Source organism: Notamacropus eugenii, chromosome 1 (assembly GCF_028372415.1).
Source record: "Notamacropus eugenii isolate mMacEug1 chromosome 1, mMacEug1.pri_v2, whole genome shotgun sequence".
Lineage (NCBI taxonomy): Eukaryota > Metazoa > Chordata > Mammalia > Diprotodontia > Macropodidae > Notamacropus > Notamacropus eugenii.
Genome location: NC_092872.1, coordinates 67,506,470 through 67,524,760, shown reverse-complemented (window position 1 = coordinate 67,524,760; position 18,291 = coordinate 67,506,470). Strand labels below are relative to the sequence as shown.

At 40.9% G+C, this 18,291-nt stretch overlaps 1 protein-coding gene across 3 annotated transcripts in view; it reads left to right on the top strand.

Annotated features, from left to right (window-relative positions):
- Nucleotides 1-178: 178 nt before the first annotated feature.
- The window catches only part of LOC140501383 (guanine nucleotide-binding protein subunit alpha-14), a 271,639-nt gene continuing 253,526 nt past the window's right edge, over nt 179-18,291 (top strand). The window contains exons 1-2 of one of the 3 annotated variants that reach the window (XM_072604949.1): nt 179-1,222; nt 1,611-1,849. In XM_072604949.1, the coding sequence (XP_072461050.1) occupies nt 1,726-1,849 (124 nt within the window). In that variant the 5' untranslated portion in view covers nt 179-1,222; nt 1,611-1,725. Of the gene's footprint in view, nt 1,371-1,610; nt 1,850-18,291 lie in introns of all 3 variants that reach the window. The other 2 variants (XM_072604957.1, XM_072604965.1) reach the window with 2 other exon arrangements.

The window sequence follows — 18,291 nt, the reverse complement described above, 5'->3', positions numbered from 1 at the left end:
ACTTGGGAGCACGGAAAGCTTAAAGAAGTCAAACTTTGGTTCCTAACTACCACGTGTCCGAGGTAAAACTTGAACACAGCTCTTCTGGCTTCCCAGGCCGGCCATCTAGCTACTACAGCACGTAGCATTTCTTAGCTGAATATAAGAGTTTTAAAAGGCAGACACACGTATACATCAATACCCATAAATTATTCTTGGATTACAGTATACAATTACACACACGCAAAAACACATATAGCCATAAATATCCATAAAAGTATGTGAAAACAAAACTATATGGTCTTCATACAAAATAACTCATACGGACAGACTGTTAAGTGGTCTGTGTCCAACAGCTGCTTTGAATTAAGGAATCATCAGGTGTTGCTCAGGAGCTGTAATTTCTAGAAGGCTTTTTTTCTATGCTAAAATATGCAAACTATCCATCAGTTTCCATTTCCTCTGTCCCCTGAAAGCCCTCTCTCAAATCCGGCGGGGTGGGACGGGTCCTGAGATCATACTGACACGCACCTTCACTTATACTTGAGTCGAACCCAGCAGAGGCGACTCCACCACCGAGGAGCCGAGGAGTCTGTACCACTTGTCAGACAGCAGCTGAAGGGACCCTGCGGTTATCCACACAACCGATCTGGGAGCTTGGTCCGTCTAGGCAGTGTTGGCTGGGGAGGGGAAGACGGCTGGGGAGGGGAAGACGGCTGGGGAGCCTCCCTCCCGAGGGAGGACAAGAACTCTGGCTCTGCTCCCCGTGCGTTCACCTTTCCTCAGCCTTCTCAGCTGTTGGGGAATTGTGGAAACTCCCTCACCTGTCAGAAGCCGGATTTGCTGAGGAAGGGAGCGCCGGCACCCCTCTGAAAGCTCCTGCCACAGTAAAGCACCCCTTAGGAGCGCAGACCCTAGCAGGTCCCCACCTCCCACCCTAATCAGCCCCACTGGGACCCACTCCGTAGCCAACAGACGCCATTTGTCTGGGGTGTCCAGCTCCAAATCCGAAGCTGCAGAGTAGTGATCGCGAACGCTCCGCCTTCTCCAGCCGCGAGCAGCAGGAACCAGAAATCTTTCCCTCGGACCTTGCCTGCTGGAACGGCGGCTTCTGCTTTGGGGGCTTGAAGCTCCCTGGCCGGTCCTCTCCCCCGGTCCCCTGCAGCAGCTGCCTCCTTCTCCCCACCGCAGCCTGTGGCCAGGGCTCTCGGGGTCCCTGGGCAGCTCCACCCCAGCTTTGCGCGTGAGTTGCGCCCTCTCCTCCCAAGCGCGGCCCCTTCCCTAGGTCCACCTATTCCGGCACATACAAAAAGCCGCCCTCGAGTTTGGAGGGAGCCAACTCCAGCCTTCTGGGACCTCCTCCGAAAACCAACAATCAAACAAAAACGCAGGTTGTCTGAACTCGGGGCTGGAGCAGAGAGCGCGCTGGGCAGACACTGGCACCCCCAAAGTTCAGGGAACCCTGCATCTGCCTTGCTTGTGCTGCTGAGGAACGATCCTCGCCCCCCGGGAGGACTGTCACCCAGAAAGAAAGCCCTTGGAGAGAGTTAGCTCTTGGGACGCGTTTTCGAGGGAAAAGGGACCTCCCTTCTCCAGCTAAACCCTTCCTTGTCTATTCCTCTCTCGATCAGGTTCGTGTTGGAAAGGCTGAGGAGGAGAAAGCGCTTTCGGGGAGAAAATCAGGAGGAAGTCTAAGTCTGGTCCCCCCCGCCCGGGTGATCCATCCTTAGGGGGCAGCGCGAAACCATGGCCGGCTGCTGCTGCTTGTCCGCGGAGGAGAAGGAGTCGCAGCGCATCAGCGCCGAAATCGAGCGGCAGCTGCGCAGGGACAAGAAGGATGCGCGCAAGGAGCTGAAGCTGCTGCTGCTGGGTGAGTGCCCCGCACAGGCACTTAGCCGTGCGCCCGTCACTCCAGCCCAGCGCAGCTCAGTGGGCGTCATTTCTGGTCGTCTTATTTCTCCCTCATCTCTTATTTGGCACCTTTTGCGTTCTTTCCGTAAAGTTTGGTTAGGCGATTTGCAACCTTGGAGATTTAGGTTCCCTCCACGATACTTTTTTTTTTTTTTTTGGCCTTCTTGTACCCGTGAAAGCCTACCCTTCCACAAAACTTAGACGAAGGATTGAAACATGTTATTTTTCCCCCCATTTAATAATTTATTTTTTTCCAATTATATGTAAAGATAGTTTTCAACATTCACTTTTATAAGATTTTAAGTTCCATTTTCTTCTCCCTCCTTCCCTTCCCTTCCCCTCAAGACGGCTAGCAATCTGATAGACCTGTACAATTATATTAGACACATTTCTATATTAGTCATATTGTGAAAGTAGAATCAGAACAAAAGGGGAAAATCACAAGAAAGAAAAAACAAAATAAGTGAAAACAGTCTGCTTCCATCTGCATTCAGACCTCATAGTTCTTTCTCTGGATGTGGATAGCATTTTCCATCTTGAGTCTTTTGGTGTTGTCTCAGATCATTATATTGCTGAGAAGAGCTAAGTCTATGAAAGGTGATCACTGCACAATGTTGAACCACATTATTAACCCGCTGCTTTCCCTCTTTCCCATTTGCCTTCCTTCTAAAGCAATAACTCTCCCTTTTCCTCTTTCTCACCTTCCTAGCAAAGAACCTACTGGACTGGACCATGGAGGTGCCCTTTATGTGAAAAATGTTAGCTGAGGGCTGGCGTACAGTGCCAGCGCTCACTCCAGTTTGCTCTATGCTCTGAGAATGGTCTATCCCTACCTCCTCACTGTGATTTCCAACCAACACTCAACCTTCTACCTTATTGCCACTTTTGTAGCTCTCTGTGAAGTTCAGTCCTGGCAGTCATTGTTTCAGAGACCCTCTAGGGTGGTTACCATGCTATATCTAAAGTTCTGGAACTTCAGTGTCAGAAAAACCACTGGCTTCCAATGCCTAGCAAGCAGTTTAAAATGTGTGTGTTTGTGCTTTGGGGTTTATCCTGTGTCTGTCTAAGGCTAATGATTATTGCTGTCTGCTTAAACAACTGTACTGTGTATTCCCACTCTTCTTGTGAGTGACCAAACAAGGCTATGTTTAATTTCATTTTAATATATTTATATACTGTTATACTTTAATGCCACTTTATTTTAGTGGCAGATTTGTTTGTGTATAGAGTGCTGGGCTTGGAGTAAGATCTATATTTGGACTCTGATACCACCTCTTGTATTAGCTATGTGATCCTGGGCAAATTATTTAATCTTTGTGCCTCAAAATAACTAACTTTGTAAAATAGGTTGTTAAGAACAGTCAACTGTAGAACAGGGTCAGAACTCCATTTGTTTAAAATTTGGTAACTATTGCAATACAATTGATCTTCATAATCCTATGTGTTTTATGCATTTAAAAACATGATTCTGAGAAGGGGTCCATAGGCGTCACCAAACTGTTGAAAGAAATCATTATTTTCTATTATATTATTATTATAGCTATCCATATATATATAGCTATGTGCATATATAGCACATTTTTAATTAGGATCTAGGCTATTTATTTCCTCATTCAGGGACCAGACCCTGTAGGTCCCTCAGTCAGTCTCTGAAGGGCATGGTTCACACAGTAGACTGCCCTAATCCTTGGGGTACATGCCCAGAGTGTTCTGGGTAGAGATTAATTCCTCTGTCCAGTTTGCTGAAGGCAGTTGAATCTCATGATCAAGCTACCTTCTCAGCAGGAGGAGCTAAAGAGTTTTAGCCCACCTCATTTAAATATCCACCTGTCAGGGTTGATTTTCACCTGGCAAGGGCACCTCCCTTTTCCAAAAATATTAAGGCTTCCAGTCTCTTCATAGATTTGTCTTTAATTAAGAAGAGAAACCACTGACCATCAGTTTAATAAACTGATTATTAATTACCCAGAAACTGTCTCAGGTTTTTCATTCCTCTCACTTCCAAAGGGGTACATGACATAGAAAAGGTTAAGAACCTCTGCTTTTAAACAATAAGTAAAATACGATTTCTGTTAAAATCACAGATACAGTGATATTCATGTGTAAGTTAGGTGCCCAGTAGGAATTCAGCTCAGTCAGCATTTATTAAGGTCATCCTTTGTATAAGACAACTAATATATTTTCCTCAAATCTTCTCTTCTTGGGCTTAAACATTCCAAATCTTTCTTTAAAGTTCCCACCCAGATGTTGGCTTTTAGACAAACTAATATCTTGCTATATCTCTCCATCCTGTAAAGTTTTTTTTTCTTAAAACTCAAGGTACATTTGTGAACATTTGTGCCTTTTAAATTTTATCTTATTTAGTTCATCCCCATGTCCAATTTCTAGTTAAAAATAAAATGACTTCTCTATCAACTTTTTTTCCCCTTTCTCAAAGGACCCACAATAACTTCCTAATCAACATATCTTTGTATTTCTTTCTTCCTTGAACTCTCTCCAGCATATATTGACTATCTTCTCTGTTGACTTCAAGGACAACACACTCCCCAGTTCACTTTTTACCTCTCCAAATGGTCTTTTTCTAAGGAAACTATCTTCTTTATTTAACTGTTGGCTGTTATAAGGTGGATGTTTCTGAACTTTCTCTCTTCCTTGAGCTTCTGAACGCTCCCTCTTCCTTGACTAGCTCTTTCATTCCCATAACTTCAACTCTCCCCTGTATGGAGAGGACTCTCATGTCTTTTTCTATAGCCCTGCCTTCTCTTCAGGACTCCAGAAGTGAATTTTCAAGTACCTGCAGAAAATATTTTCATCTGGCCACCCCTTCAACCCTGGCAGAATCCAGATCAGTTCTTTCCCCCCAAACTTGCTTTTCTTTATGATGCCAATTTCTGAAATTGATACTGTCATTTTCCCATTGTCTCATGTTTGAAATCTTGATGTTTTAGATTATTCCATCACTTACCACACTCAGTCCAATCAGTTCTATTTCTGCAATATTTTCTCTACCTGCCTACTACAATGTGTTCTTGCCATCCTAGTATAGGTCCGATGGTCTGTTAGAGGCTATCGCAATAGGTCTTATTGCTTCCACCTTATCCCTCTTCCCATCATTCTTTTACCTCACTTGCCAGACTCTGCTTCCTTAAACACATATTTGGTCATGTCACTGTTCCAAAACCTTCAATGATTTACCAATAGTAAAACTCATTCAAGATTCCTGGTGGTTTGGTCATTCTAGCTTTATTTCATAGTCCTGTCCTATATGTACTTTGTTTCTGCCAAACTGAAAGGCTTGCTTTCCCTTAGAAATGCCCCATTATTTCATGTCCCAGGTGTTTGCTTGTGCTGTTGGGATTTTTTTTTCTTCACCTGAAATGGCTTTCATTCATAGCTTCTTACCTTTTGAATTCCTATCCGTCCTTTAAAGTCCAACTCAGATGCCTTCTGGAAGCTTTCCCTCATCCTTGGTGATTCCTTTCATCCTTCAAACCTTACATAGAAAACTTAAAAAAAACTATGACATGTTTAAAATATAATTTAGCATTATAATATCTATTAATGTGCTATTTTGCTCTACTAAACAATAAACTCAGTGATAGCAGTATTTGGGATGGAGAGGAAGATTGGAGACAGGCACTATCTCTCCCACTGAGATAGGAGAGAGAATAGTCTGGGTGTTGGTAGATAATGGCTACCATAATCTGGATTGGATGACAATTTTAGATTCCATGAACCTCAAAAGAGGGAGAGGTTGCTGAATGACCTCAAGTTTCCCATCCCTGATCTAGACACTCCCTGTAGAGGGAGTGGGAATTTTTCAGGAATGGGTCACATGTGGCCCTCTAGGTCCTCAAGTGTGACCCTTTGACTGAATCCAAACTTTACAGAACAAATTCCCAGGACAGAAGGTTCCCCATCCCTAGTCTAGATGTAGCAATGGGAAAAAGGAATATTATGGCTCCCCCACTACAACTGAGGAGACTAGGGGATGAATGAATATCTAGCTAGTCCTAAAAAGACTGACCAGGAATGTGGCATCATGAGGATGAAGTAATCCGTTCTTAGTGAGTGCCAAAAGATCAGAGGAGCAAGGAAGGAAATGATCTAAAATAAGAAGAAATTTGAAAATTATGGGGTATGCATTTCAGAAGGCCCAGTGGAAGGGTTGGTCACATTCTACATATCCCTTATAGATACCTGGTGGCGAGTAACAGGAGACACTAGAGAAGAGTTGCATTTAATACTCCAGTAGAGAAAATATCTTCGTAGCTGATTTAAGTCATGCAAATGTAGCCGTAAGTTTTGTTTGCGGTTTTGAATATACTAGCCCAGACAAGGAAGATTATCCCATTTGCACACAGAAAGTATTTACTGACTTCCTACAGTGTTCCAGTGACATCTCCTTTCTGGGCCCTGATACCATTACCAGTCTCCTAAAGGGGAGGTAAGGGAAATAAGGATTACACTTTATATTTGCTAACCTTTTCTTTTATTCCTCCTCCAATTTTATACTGGCTAAAATGAGCATCCTTCTCCTAGGCTACTAATTGTGTCGGGAACGTATGACAATCATGCTGATTTCATCTACTGTAAATCTATGTTGTCTGATCTCAGTTGACTTTTTGCTACTGCAGGAATTGAAGGATCGATGACATATTGATTTTTATATCTCATTCCCCATAGTAGTTGTTTCATTTTCCTCCTACTTCATTTTCCCTTTGCTTCCATCCCACACTTGAAACAGATGGTCTAACTTGTAAATTGAGGCCCCCTGAAAGGAAAAATTTCTCGCAACCAAAAATCCTATTTTTTTCAATTCTTCTGAGACATTTCTTTCCTTTTTCTAAATGCCAGACTTCTACAGAAAACTTTTTGTGCATGATGCCTACTTCCACTTGAGGCTCTTTCCTTACTGTTCTATTAAAATTGTACTTAGGTCTCCAATACTGGTATACTGGTAAATGCTTAACAACCAGTTCTCTAGGGGAAAAAAATGTAGATACAGCATATTTTTATGTTTAATCTGCAGCAATATTTTCTCCATCACTTTTTTTAAGTCTAGACGATCAGCTAAGTGACAAACCAAACCTTGATTCATGGGGTTTACTGATTTCCAGGTGTAAATGTTCACGCTAAGAATTTGACAATTTCCAGTTGGAGCTGACTCCAGCAGGTCTAGCAGTGACTTCCCTACTTTCAAATACAATGGGCAGTCTTATTGTTCAGTCACCAGCAGTACCTGGATTTACTGTGCTCTCACCAGAATATTAATTTGGTAACTTTTGGGTTCAAAATGTTAAGTGGGACAGTCCTTGAGTTTATTCTCTCATGTACATGATTTGGAACTGCCCTTGGATCCAAAGAACAATTTTTTTAAAAAATAAGTTTTCTTTCAATTATCATGAACTTTGCCAACATCTACAAAGAACAGAAAAATAAACCTGCTTGTGAAACAGTGAATGTCCAACAAGTACAAGTGTTGTGGCTTCATGGTGTTGTGGTAGAACCTTCTCAAAGAATTCAGTCAGACCACCTCTAGTCTAAGCAGAGGCATTTATTGAGATCGACACCTCTTGTGAAGTGGGCTAAGTTCCAAGAGGAACAAGCAACCTCAGAGAAAGCAAAACGGATTTTTATAGGATAAAAATGCAATTACATAACAGAAATTATGCATATTAAAAAGGCAAGGTTTGTTAAGAGATTAGGTAATAGGGGAAGGGTCCCAACCACAGTGGAACTGCACATGAGATCACCCACATTACTTACAGAAAAACCCTTTGGGGGGTATATATGCATGATAACGATATTATAATAAGTCTCTCTACCTCACAAGTTCACCTAAAGGACAGCTTTTGCTGTTGCAGTGCAGGTGCTTACTTAGGGAAAGTCCCCTCTATTGTTTGGGGGTTCACATCCTGTTTGGCATCCTGATGGTGCTGCTTTCTGATTGGCTGAGTATTGTGGTCTTTTCTGAGACTAGATGGATGTGGTTGTGGTTGAGTGCATGGACATATCTGGTGTTTCTGTGAGAAAAAGGAGGAGCAGGTCTGGGGGCAGTGGCGAGCTAGAGGCTAGGGATCTCATAGGTGGATACGCCTGCTGTTTCTGTGAGAAATATGAGTTCATGGACACGCCTGTGGTTCTAGTGAGCAGTGAGACATATATGAAGAGTTAGGATATTGAGTGTGTGTTGGGGTGAGTGTCTAGGTCGGGGAAGGGGGCCTGCTGCTCAGTGGGGCCTATGAGGAAGTTAGAATATTGGAGCTGGGGGCAGCTTTATTCGGATTCTATCACAAGGGTCTTTTAAAAGTATATTTCAAATTTATCGTAATAGTTCCAACGTTGCCCTTCTTTGAATGCTTAACAAATAAATGATTCATTGAAGGAAACAGGACAGAAAGGCAAGACAGCTTTGAAAGCTGCAGTTTGAATTTGAATTTACTTAAAAGAAAAGCAATCTGCATGTTACAGAGATCCACAATATCATGTACAATTATCTTTTTCTGTTCTATCATGTATGTAGAAATGCTCATTGGGTGTTTAAGTTCAGATTTAAAAAATGATTCCTTGATGCCCTTTTTTTCTTTTTAAAATAACAATATCTCTAAACTCAGAATAACCCCTAAATAAAGATCTCTTTTATAACAAATCAGATAGTCAAGCAAACACCTGAAGATCAATTTTCCGATCAAAATTTATCTTGTTCTTAAATGTCCCAACAAAGGGATTAGGGGGAAAAAACTTCATTCCTTCTTGCTAGTGCTTTCATAATAGAGGGAGAGTCAGAGAGACATTCACTAAATGGTCATCTTGGTAATTCATTGTGGACAGGAACCTGGACTGGAGACTATTTTGTCTTGGCTAGGCAGCTTTAATAAGCCTGAATTTCTCTAGTCTGGGTAAACTAAAAAATACTGGATTTGGTTAAGATCGACCAGTTGCTTCAGGCTTGTTAGAATATCCTATTGTCAGTCATGTTAAAGATGAAGAAACTGAATGATTTGCCTGGGGGCTACGTAGTTGACTAGCTCTAGGGATAAGACCTAGAGGCCAAGTCTCTTGACTTTCCAGGCCAGTGCTCTTCCCACAAATCATCCACATTCTTTTAAAAATTACAGCAAGAAAAATGCTTACTTAGGATAATTGAAGCTAAGCAATAAAGACTGTTTTGCTGTAATGGATTTATAATGAATAATTGCTAGAAATCGTTTTCTCAAGTGGAAAGAACAGGAGATGAAAAGGAAAGGCAGAGCAGCCTCCCTCATCCATTAGCAAGTGAAAAATATTTCAAATCTCGTAGGGCAGAACAAAAGCAAAGATCTTATGCATATAGCATCCCTTTCCCCTACCTCTTTATCCTCCTACCACTTTCTGTCTCCCTGGATTTAGCTCTTATCATTGATGCAGTCCAGGTGCCAGTGGGATTGAGCAGGATCTTAAGTGTCTTCCAAGTTGCATTTTTAAGTTGCTAGTGAGCTTGCTTTTTTTGGCAAAGGATGTAGCAGTAAACTGGAACACAACCCAGGAGTCAAGCAGACAATTCCACATGTCAGCTATATGTTGCCTAGTAAAGGAATGTAGCATATCACTGTATAGTTATCTGAAGAATAGAAGCCGCTGAGGTACCAACACACAGTCTTATTAAGAACCTATTCTGTGCCATGCCTTGATCTTCTTCTGCCCATATCTTAGCTAGCAAATCTTTAGGTAAAACAATCTTTTTTGTGGTGTTGAGTGTTTTGGAAGTTCAAATGACTTTTCTTTTTAGGTGATTGGGATATTTCAAGTGGGAAGAGGTGGGAGGATTGCTACTTCTGAAGAAGATAAAAGAAAACCAGTTTTCCTTTTCTTTTTAATACTCTGTGTGTATGTGTCTTTTTTTCTTTCTCGATCTCTAAACCAAACTTTTCTTAGTACCGTTACAGATTTTTACACTTTTATCCTCACCTTTTTTCTTTATTTCTTCCTTTCCTCTTTCTTTTTCTTCCTCAGGTTCCTAAAGCTAAGGTGTTGCTACAGACCTGAATATCTTCTTGGTTTCCAGGCTTTTTCAGTTGTTACGTATAAATAATGGGAACAGGAGGTGGCCTTATCAGATAGGAGCACAATGACTTAGGAGAGACTTGCTTGAGAGTTAAAGCTACCCCCCACCCTCTAAAGAAGAAAAGCTGGAAATAACATATTAAGCAAGGAGAAGATGCCAATTCTGGAAAGTCTCTAGCAAACACTTCTTGTGATCAAGACCTGGAGATTTTATAGGACTGCAAGGTCATTGTGTTAGTGTCAGTCAACCCTGCTGGTATAGAAGAAGAAAGCTAATATGATGTTTGGTAATAATCTAGAGCACGGGTCTTCAGCTTTTTGAGTTTTGGACCCCTTTGGCATCTGATGAATAATGAAAAATAGGAAGCCTATTTTCAGAAAGTTTATAAATGCCTAAAGTGAATGGGATTACAAATTAAACCAATTATATTGAAATGCAATCAGCAAACTATTTTTTTAAAAAGTTCACAGACCTAAGATTAAGAAGTCCTGGTCTAGATTCAGGAAAGTAATAATCCTTTTATACTTTGCCTTGGTCATACCACTGGAAACTTAGGTTTAGTTCTTGGTGATTTAGACAGAATATCGATAGTCTAAACCATGACATATTTGGTTGGTTGGTTATTGTCCGTTGTCAAAGAGGACCAAAATGATATCACTATGTTAGGGTCAAGTTACAATGTGTCTGACCAGTACAAGCTCGGAATGTTCTACTACAGATTGAGCACAAATAGTCCGTGTGAGAATATTTGGGATGGAGTCTCTAAATTTGCACATCTCATGTTTCTTTTGAGCTACTTCAATTCTCCTTTGCTCGTAGAGCACAGCACCTTCTTTGATGAAGGCACACCAAGCTGGGTGGTCCTGTGCCAGTGTCTCCCATGTCACACAATCAATTCCAGAATTCTTGAGAGTGATCTTGAGAGTGTCCTTGTCTCACTTTTTCTGACTACCTTATGAGCACTTGCCCTGTGTGAATTCTCCATAAAATAGTCTTTTGGACAAGCATATGTTTGGCATTTGAACAATGAAGCCAGCCCATAGGAGTTGAACTTTTTGCAGTAGAATTTGAATGCTTGGCAGTTTAGTTCAAGAAAGGATCTCAGTGTCTGGTATGTTATCCTTCCAGGTGATCTTCAGAATCTTCCTAAGACAATTCAAATGGAAATGATTCAGTTTCCTGGCAAGGCACTGGCACATGCTTGCATTCCACTTTGTAAATCTCATCTGGGATAGAATCAGTGCCAGGTGTTTTGCCACAAAAGGAGCCTAATGGCATTCAAAACCTCTTCTTCAGTTGGAGCTTCAGCTAGGGAGGGATTGACTTCAACCTGAGGTAAACAGTCAGTGATTTCAGCATTGATTGATGACAGTCTGTTGAGAACAGGAATTGTTCAGTCATTCTCTCTAGGATCATGTCCTTATCACTAATCAATGTGGCTCCATCAGCACTAAGTAGTTGAGGTGCACCATAGGTCTTCAGCCCATAAATAGTCTTTGGGGCACCATAAAGGTGCTTTGGAGTATTACTATCAGCATAAAACTGAATTTCATTTGCCTTCTTACTGAGCCAAGAATCCTGCATCTCTCTGATCTTCACTTGTACTTTACTTTTGATAGAATTAAATGCTGTCTTCTTAGAGATGGATGAATTATCCTGTTGGTAAACCCTGTGGAGTTCTCGCTTTTTCATGAAGCAGCTTCTAAATTTCTCCATTATTTTTGTCAAACCTGTCTTGATGTTTGTGAGTGTTCTGACCCAGATGAGCAAATGCAGTGCTGTACAACAAAATCTCTCATGGCTGCCCACTTTTCAGCTACTAATACTGCTGAATATTCAGCTAATAATTACTGCTTTAATCTGCTGACATTAATTCTTCTGGTAGTCATTTTGCTTTGGGGGCTATTGCTTTTGTTGAATTCAAATATTTAACGTGGGAAGGGTAAGTCTATGATCAGCCCAGTACTCCGTATCATACGTTGCCTTTGTCACACCTGTCTGTCTCTTCTCTTTATGATCAGGTGATCTCTTAAATGCCAGTGTTTGCTGTGAGGGTTCATCCGTGAAGTTTTATTGTGTTTAGGTAAATGGAAGACAGTGTTGGGGATGAGAAGGTCATGTGATGCACAAGTCTTCAGTCATAAATGACCATTGCTGTTGCTGTTTCCAGCTCCATTCCTCCCTCCCATGTCTGGTAGTCTGAGCCTACTCTAAGCATTAAAGTCAACCAGAATTATAAGCTCATTCTCTTTTGGCATATTGGTGATAAGGGTCTCTAGGTCTTCATAAAATTTTTCTTCAACCTCATCAGGGTTCATTATGGTGGAAGCATAAGCACTGATGATGGTAGTTGGCGTTTTCCTGCAAATGGCAATCAAATTTTCTTGAGACTTTTGTTCATTCCCTTTGGTAGGGATAGAAGCTTGTTGACTAGATTGGTTTTGATTGCAAAACCTACACCAGCTTTATGGTATTCCCTTCACTGTGGTCACTCCAGAAAAACTCTGATTCCAGAAAACTCTGACTTCAGTAAGCTGGCCTTCATTTGCCAGCCTTGTTTTACTCAGGGGTACTATTTGGATGTGATACTTGCTGAGTTTTCTCAAAATAAGAGCCATTCATCTACTGGACTTTGTGTTGTTTATAAGGGTGTGCACATTCCATATGCTGATGGTGAGGGGAATCATCTTTGTAGAAGTTTTGGTACTTTTTTGTGTTCCAACTGCAAGGGGGTGTGGGGTGGGGATCCTCACCTGCCATGTGGCAGTCAGGCCAGGTTTGGGTTAGCAGACAATTTTTAGGACACCTTTTCTAGCCCCTTCCTCACACCAGGAGATGAGCAGTGTGATCCTTAAAAAGCTGCTCAGACACCCAGGGGACTGTCCATTGTGAAGAGAACGCTATGGCCTGGGCTGCCTGTGTACATGACTGTGACTATAGCTCCCAGTGTATCCTTTGTCACTTGTCTGTAGCCACAGGGCTTTGAGACAGATAAAAATAGTAAAGTGGTATGGGTGATGTCTTTTGATTTGTGCATAAATTGGATTTAAGTGAGGCAGAGCTGCACAAAGTCATCACCCTCACACTTTCTTCCAGAGTCATCACAGTCCAGTGGAAGGACAGAGTCAAGACAGCTGGTGATGACTCAAGACATGGGGCCTGACCTTCGTGTCTTTGATGTCTAACCAAACTCTAAGCACTCCACAGCACCTGCTTCATCTGCCTTTATGGCTGTTGGAACAAATTGTTCTTATCTTCCCTTTCCACTAGGGGAAGTCTTCACATGCTTGGGGAAGACACCATTTAACTCACCAACAGATTTGAAACCCCTTGGTTACCTGCAACTTGGTTTAACCCATCTGCCAAAATGGTTTACTGTGGGTTGGCCACTGTGCATGCTCCAGCCTCTTTTAGCCACTGAGAATTAGGTGGATCAAGTGGACACCAAAGGTGGAAAGCAGAAGAATGGGTGAAGGAGCTGGGGATGTTTTAGCCTAGAAAACTGAAGACTTTGGGGGTGGAGTGAGACAAGTATTTGAATTCATGTATTTGAAGGGTTTTTTCCCTATGTGGAAGAACTAAAGAGAAGAGGGAATAAACTTGTTCTGCTACGCTTTGAAGGGTATAACTGGGACTAATGGGTGGAAATTATAGAGAAGCTGATAGATTTTTGATTTAACATAAAGAAAAATTTGCTTCTATCTATTGGCATGGTCCAAAATATGCAAATATGTGCCACAGTTAATAGTGAGTCTTTAAGCAGAAGTGATGGGTCCACACTTGAGGATATTGTAGACTGGATTCATGATTTGGTTAAGACTTCAACTAGGTGATCCCAGAGGTCCCTTCTGCCCTGTAGTTCACTGGTTCTGTGCCAAATACAAAAGAATAGTTTTACAAACAAGGAAAAGTAGGCTTTTAAATTAAGAGGGAGAAGCAAAGTGAATTACTTTTAGGAAGGTTGCTGAGGAAATGGGGAGTCATTTTGTAAGTGGTTTGAATTTTATTTCTGAAAATAACTGCATTTTTCTCTGTCACTTTTAAAGTGAAATAATTTGGAAGCAGTCCTCAATCATTGGCAAGCATGGATAGAGAAAACCAGGTTTGAGCGGAAGGAAGAGTTGAAGTTTTCCGATGTTCTCTGTTTGGCCTGTTTATTCCTGTTGGGACTAAAGTGTCAGCTGCACTGGGAAAGCCATAAGGGAGAAAACCGATGGCAGACACTGGGAACAAAAATAAATCTGCTGAGGAAATGATTGGCACATGTGATTCAAAGTAAAAATAGGAGGATAGTTAAAATACCTAGAGAGAAAAGAAAAAAAAGAACATCCCTCCACCACATACACACACGCACGCACACACACACACACACACACACACACACACACCTACACCTTTTTTGGAGGGATGGGAAGAAAAAAAAGATTTTTGCTTTTTTGGTGCTAATGGATTAGTTTTATTGAGCACTTACTAGGCACTACGATAAGTAATTGATGTAAAAAGATTTAAAAAAAGATATAGTCCCCTGCCCTCAAGGAGCTTGAATATTAGAGAATGAGAGGGAAAGCTCCATACAGAATGCATGGGAAATATTTGAAAAATTCATTCTTTTTTTTTGTATATATATATATATATATATATGTATATGTCTTGTGTGTGTATGTGTGTGTGTGTTCTACAGGACTGCTGTTTTGGTTTGGAGAAATATGTATCTTGGTGTAATGGATATAATGCTGGGGTTGTTATAGGAAGGTAGAATTCATATTTCTTTTCTCATTAGCTTTGCAACTCTGGCCAAGTCACTTAATCTTGGTGTATCTCAGATATTTCCCTAGACGTATCCCCATTAATCACGGACTTAGCTGTTGAGATCTGCTTTGATGGAGGGAGTTTTAATACCAGGAGTCATAGACCTGCACTTATTCAGGGAAAAGATGCCCAACAGACTCTATTGTGGGATGCCAATATGGATAGATTTCTTGTCCTTTGTTGTTCAGTCGTATTCCTTCCTTGTGACCCCATTTGCAGTTTTCTTGGTTAAAAAAAAAAAAACTGGAGTGGTTTCCCATTTCCTTCTTCAGTTCATTTTGCCCATGAGGAACTGGGGCAAATAGGGTTAAGTGACTGCCCAAGGTCACACAGCTAGTAATGAAGCCAGATTTGAACTTGAGAAAGATGAATCTTCCACTACTCTTTTCACTGTGCTGCTTAGCTGCCTTTGATAAAGGCATATTAATTAAAAAAATAGTGGGGGTTGATTGAGACAATCAAGCTAGCCCCACGTAGGGATTCCTTTATTGAGTGAGAACACATTTAGATTGAACAAATTAACCTGAAATGTGAACCAGGTATGAACAAGTCCTGGACTCCCTCCTTGGACTTCTGAGTCTTTAAGGAGTCTGGCCTGGTGGGGTTTGTTTAAATTCAGCGAGTTAATTTAGAATTAGTGATTTGAGGGTATGACAGTGGAGAGGGAGGCATGGGGAGATCAAGCTCTAAGCCAAAAAAAGATTGATAGCACAGGACTCATAGGCAAAAGACAAAAGAAAAAATTGGACTAAGTTATAATCGAGAGGGGAGAGATTGCAGAAGGCCATCATCATCTTTACAAGCATCTCTGAGCAAAAGATTGGGGCTGAAACCATCAATTGTAACTTAAGGGCTAAGAGAAGTTCCAAGAAAATATCTGTTCAAAATAAGTTATTTTGTCTATTATAAATATCCAAATTAACTATAAAGGACGTATGAAGAAAGATGCCATCTGAATCCAGAGAAAGAACTGATAAATCGTATGTTTAGAATAATTTTACATATATACATATATTTATATTTCCACACATTATACACACACATAGATATATAGCCATCTCTGGGGGAGAGAAAAAAAGGGAAAAAAATAAAAGAAATTTGCATGATAATTTTGTTGTATATTTGAAAGGGATAGCAAGTTGTATATAGTAGATTTGCAGTTTCATGTACAATCATCTTTTTTTATTGTGCTGTGTTATGGAAATGCTTGTTTTATTCCATAAATTAAAAATCAGAGACATTTAAAAAGGAGAAAAAAAAGATATAATTGGATAATTGCCTTCCAAGAGATTGTTGTTGAATCCACTCAACTGAATGAGTTTACCAAAGTCGAGAATATGGAGAGAGGAGAGGTCAAGAACAGATCCTTGAGCAGTGCCTATGTCTCATGGTAGCCATCTGGAGGAAGAAGGAGAGAAAAAGGAATTTACATGACAAGTTTATTATATATTTCAAGGGGCAGCTAGGTGGTGCAATGGGTAGAGCACCAGTGCAAGTGTCAGGAGGACCTGAGTTCAAATCTCACCTCAGACACTTGACACTCACTAGCTGTGTGACCTTGGGTAAGTCACTTAACCCCAATTGCCTCAACCTGGGTCATCTCCAGTCATCCTGATGAATATCTGGTCACTGGATTCAGATGACTCTGGAGGAGAAGTGAGGCTGGTGAGCTGCACAGCCCTCCCTCCCTCAAAACAAAGTCAAGTGCAAGTCATGTCATTATTTCTCTGATGGCATGGTCTTCTTCGGCAATGAAGGACGAGCACACACATTACATATTTCAAAGGAATAGTAAGTTGTACATAATAGACTTGCAGTTTCGGGTACAATCGTCATTGTTACTACACTGTGTTATGGAAATGCTTGTTTTATCCATAAATTAAAAATAAAATAAATTTTTTAAAAAAGAAAAAAGGCTTCTTTTTTCCTCCAGTTTATCCTAGCAGTGACTATCTAGCAGCAAATGTTGTTACATATCTTTGCTTCAACTCTCAAAGAGGGATTAGCCAGAGAATATGTAAATTCTTGTTTAGGCACAAAACAACACCTCAGCCTAAATGTTAGAAATTTCTAACTGGGGGATTTGAGCAGTTGTGGCTGTACAAACTTTTCATTTACTAGAAATTCCCTGAAGGAGCACCGGAAGAACCTGTAGACTTGATGGGCCAATATATTGCTCTTAAACTTAGAATGCACTGGTTATTTAATGGAACAGGGTGTGATTGATTACCTCTCCAGAGACAAAGTGGGTAAGGGAAGGGCAGTGAAAATTATTGTTTGTCACCTGCACCCTTCCCCCGGTAATAATTCAATACTGTTACAAATGAAAGGGGGCAAAATCATTAGGTCCTTACTATGTTGCCAAGAACTGTGCTTTTCACTGGGCATAGACATGGCAAAGTGTGAGATCGCATCCCCTGCTCCCCCATTATTTTTTTTTTTTTTACAGTGTAGAAGCTAGTGAACATGAGAGTGTGTTCAACACTAATGAGAAATCTACTTCCATTCTACCATCATTTCTTTTTCTCCCCTCAGACTCCATTTACAAGATTTTGTCCTTTGTATCATTTTAATTCTCCCCTTCATGATCCATTTTCTAAAGTTGATATTTGTTTGGCATCTGGCTCTTATTCTATCCAGCCTCTTCAACCCCACTGTCCTTGTTCCTATTTCTTCATGATGATTCCTTGTTTGATTTTATTATTTTCCTACTCCAAACTCTGTTTTATTTTATTTGGGTTTAACTGTCTTCAGTTCTGGCAAAAGTGCCCACTTCCCCTTCCTCCATGTTGGCATATTCTTTTCCCCTTGCATCCTGATTATATGAAATAGTAAGTTCTAACTCTTTTCCCTACCTTTCTTCCTTAGTGTATTCTCTTTCCTTATTTTTCTTTCTTCATATAAATTCATCAAAATCAAATTATTAGCCATCTCTAGGGCAAGTCTTCCCAGCTACAAATCCAGTGCTATAGAGCTAATGTGCTATGTTGAATTGTCCAGTAAATGCAGAAACTGAGGCTCATGGATAATAATAAATGACTCTAAATCCCATGATTTGGAACTAGAAAGTACCTCATTGAGACCATCTGGTCCAACATCCTCAGTTTAGAAATAAAAAAACTGAGACCTAGAAAGACTAAGCAACTTGTTCAAAGTCACAAGTCACAAAGTTGGTATTTCAACTGAGTGAAGTTCTCTTCATACTGCTTCACTTCAGTGATAACGAGCATTAAGGTGCTGTTGTGTTCATCCTTCGTTTTGGAAGAGGACTGTGACATCAGAAAAATGATGACATGACTTGCACTTGACTTTGTTTTGAGGGGAGGGAGGTCTGTGCAAGGTCACCAGCCTCACTTCTCTTCCTGAGCCATCTGGATCCAGGGACCAGATATTCATCAGGATGACTGAAGCAGACCCAGCAAGCAATGGGAGACCTTGGCCTTTCAGGCTAAAGTCTTTTTAGGTACTCACTTAAAGTGAGGTAATCCCTTTTCAGTGAATAGGCCTCTTGAAAAAGTAGTCATGGGGATGCCCCCTTTAATTGA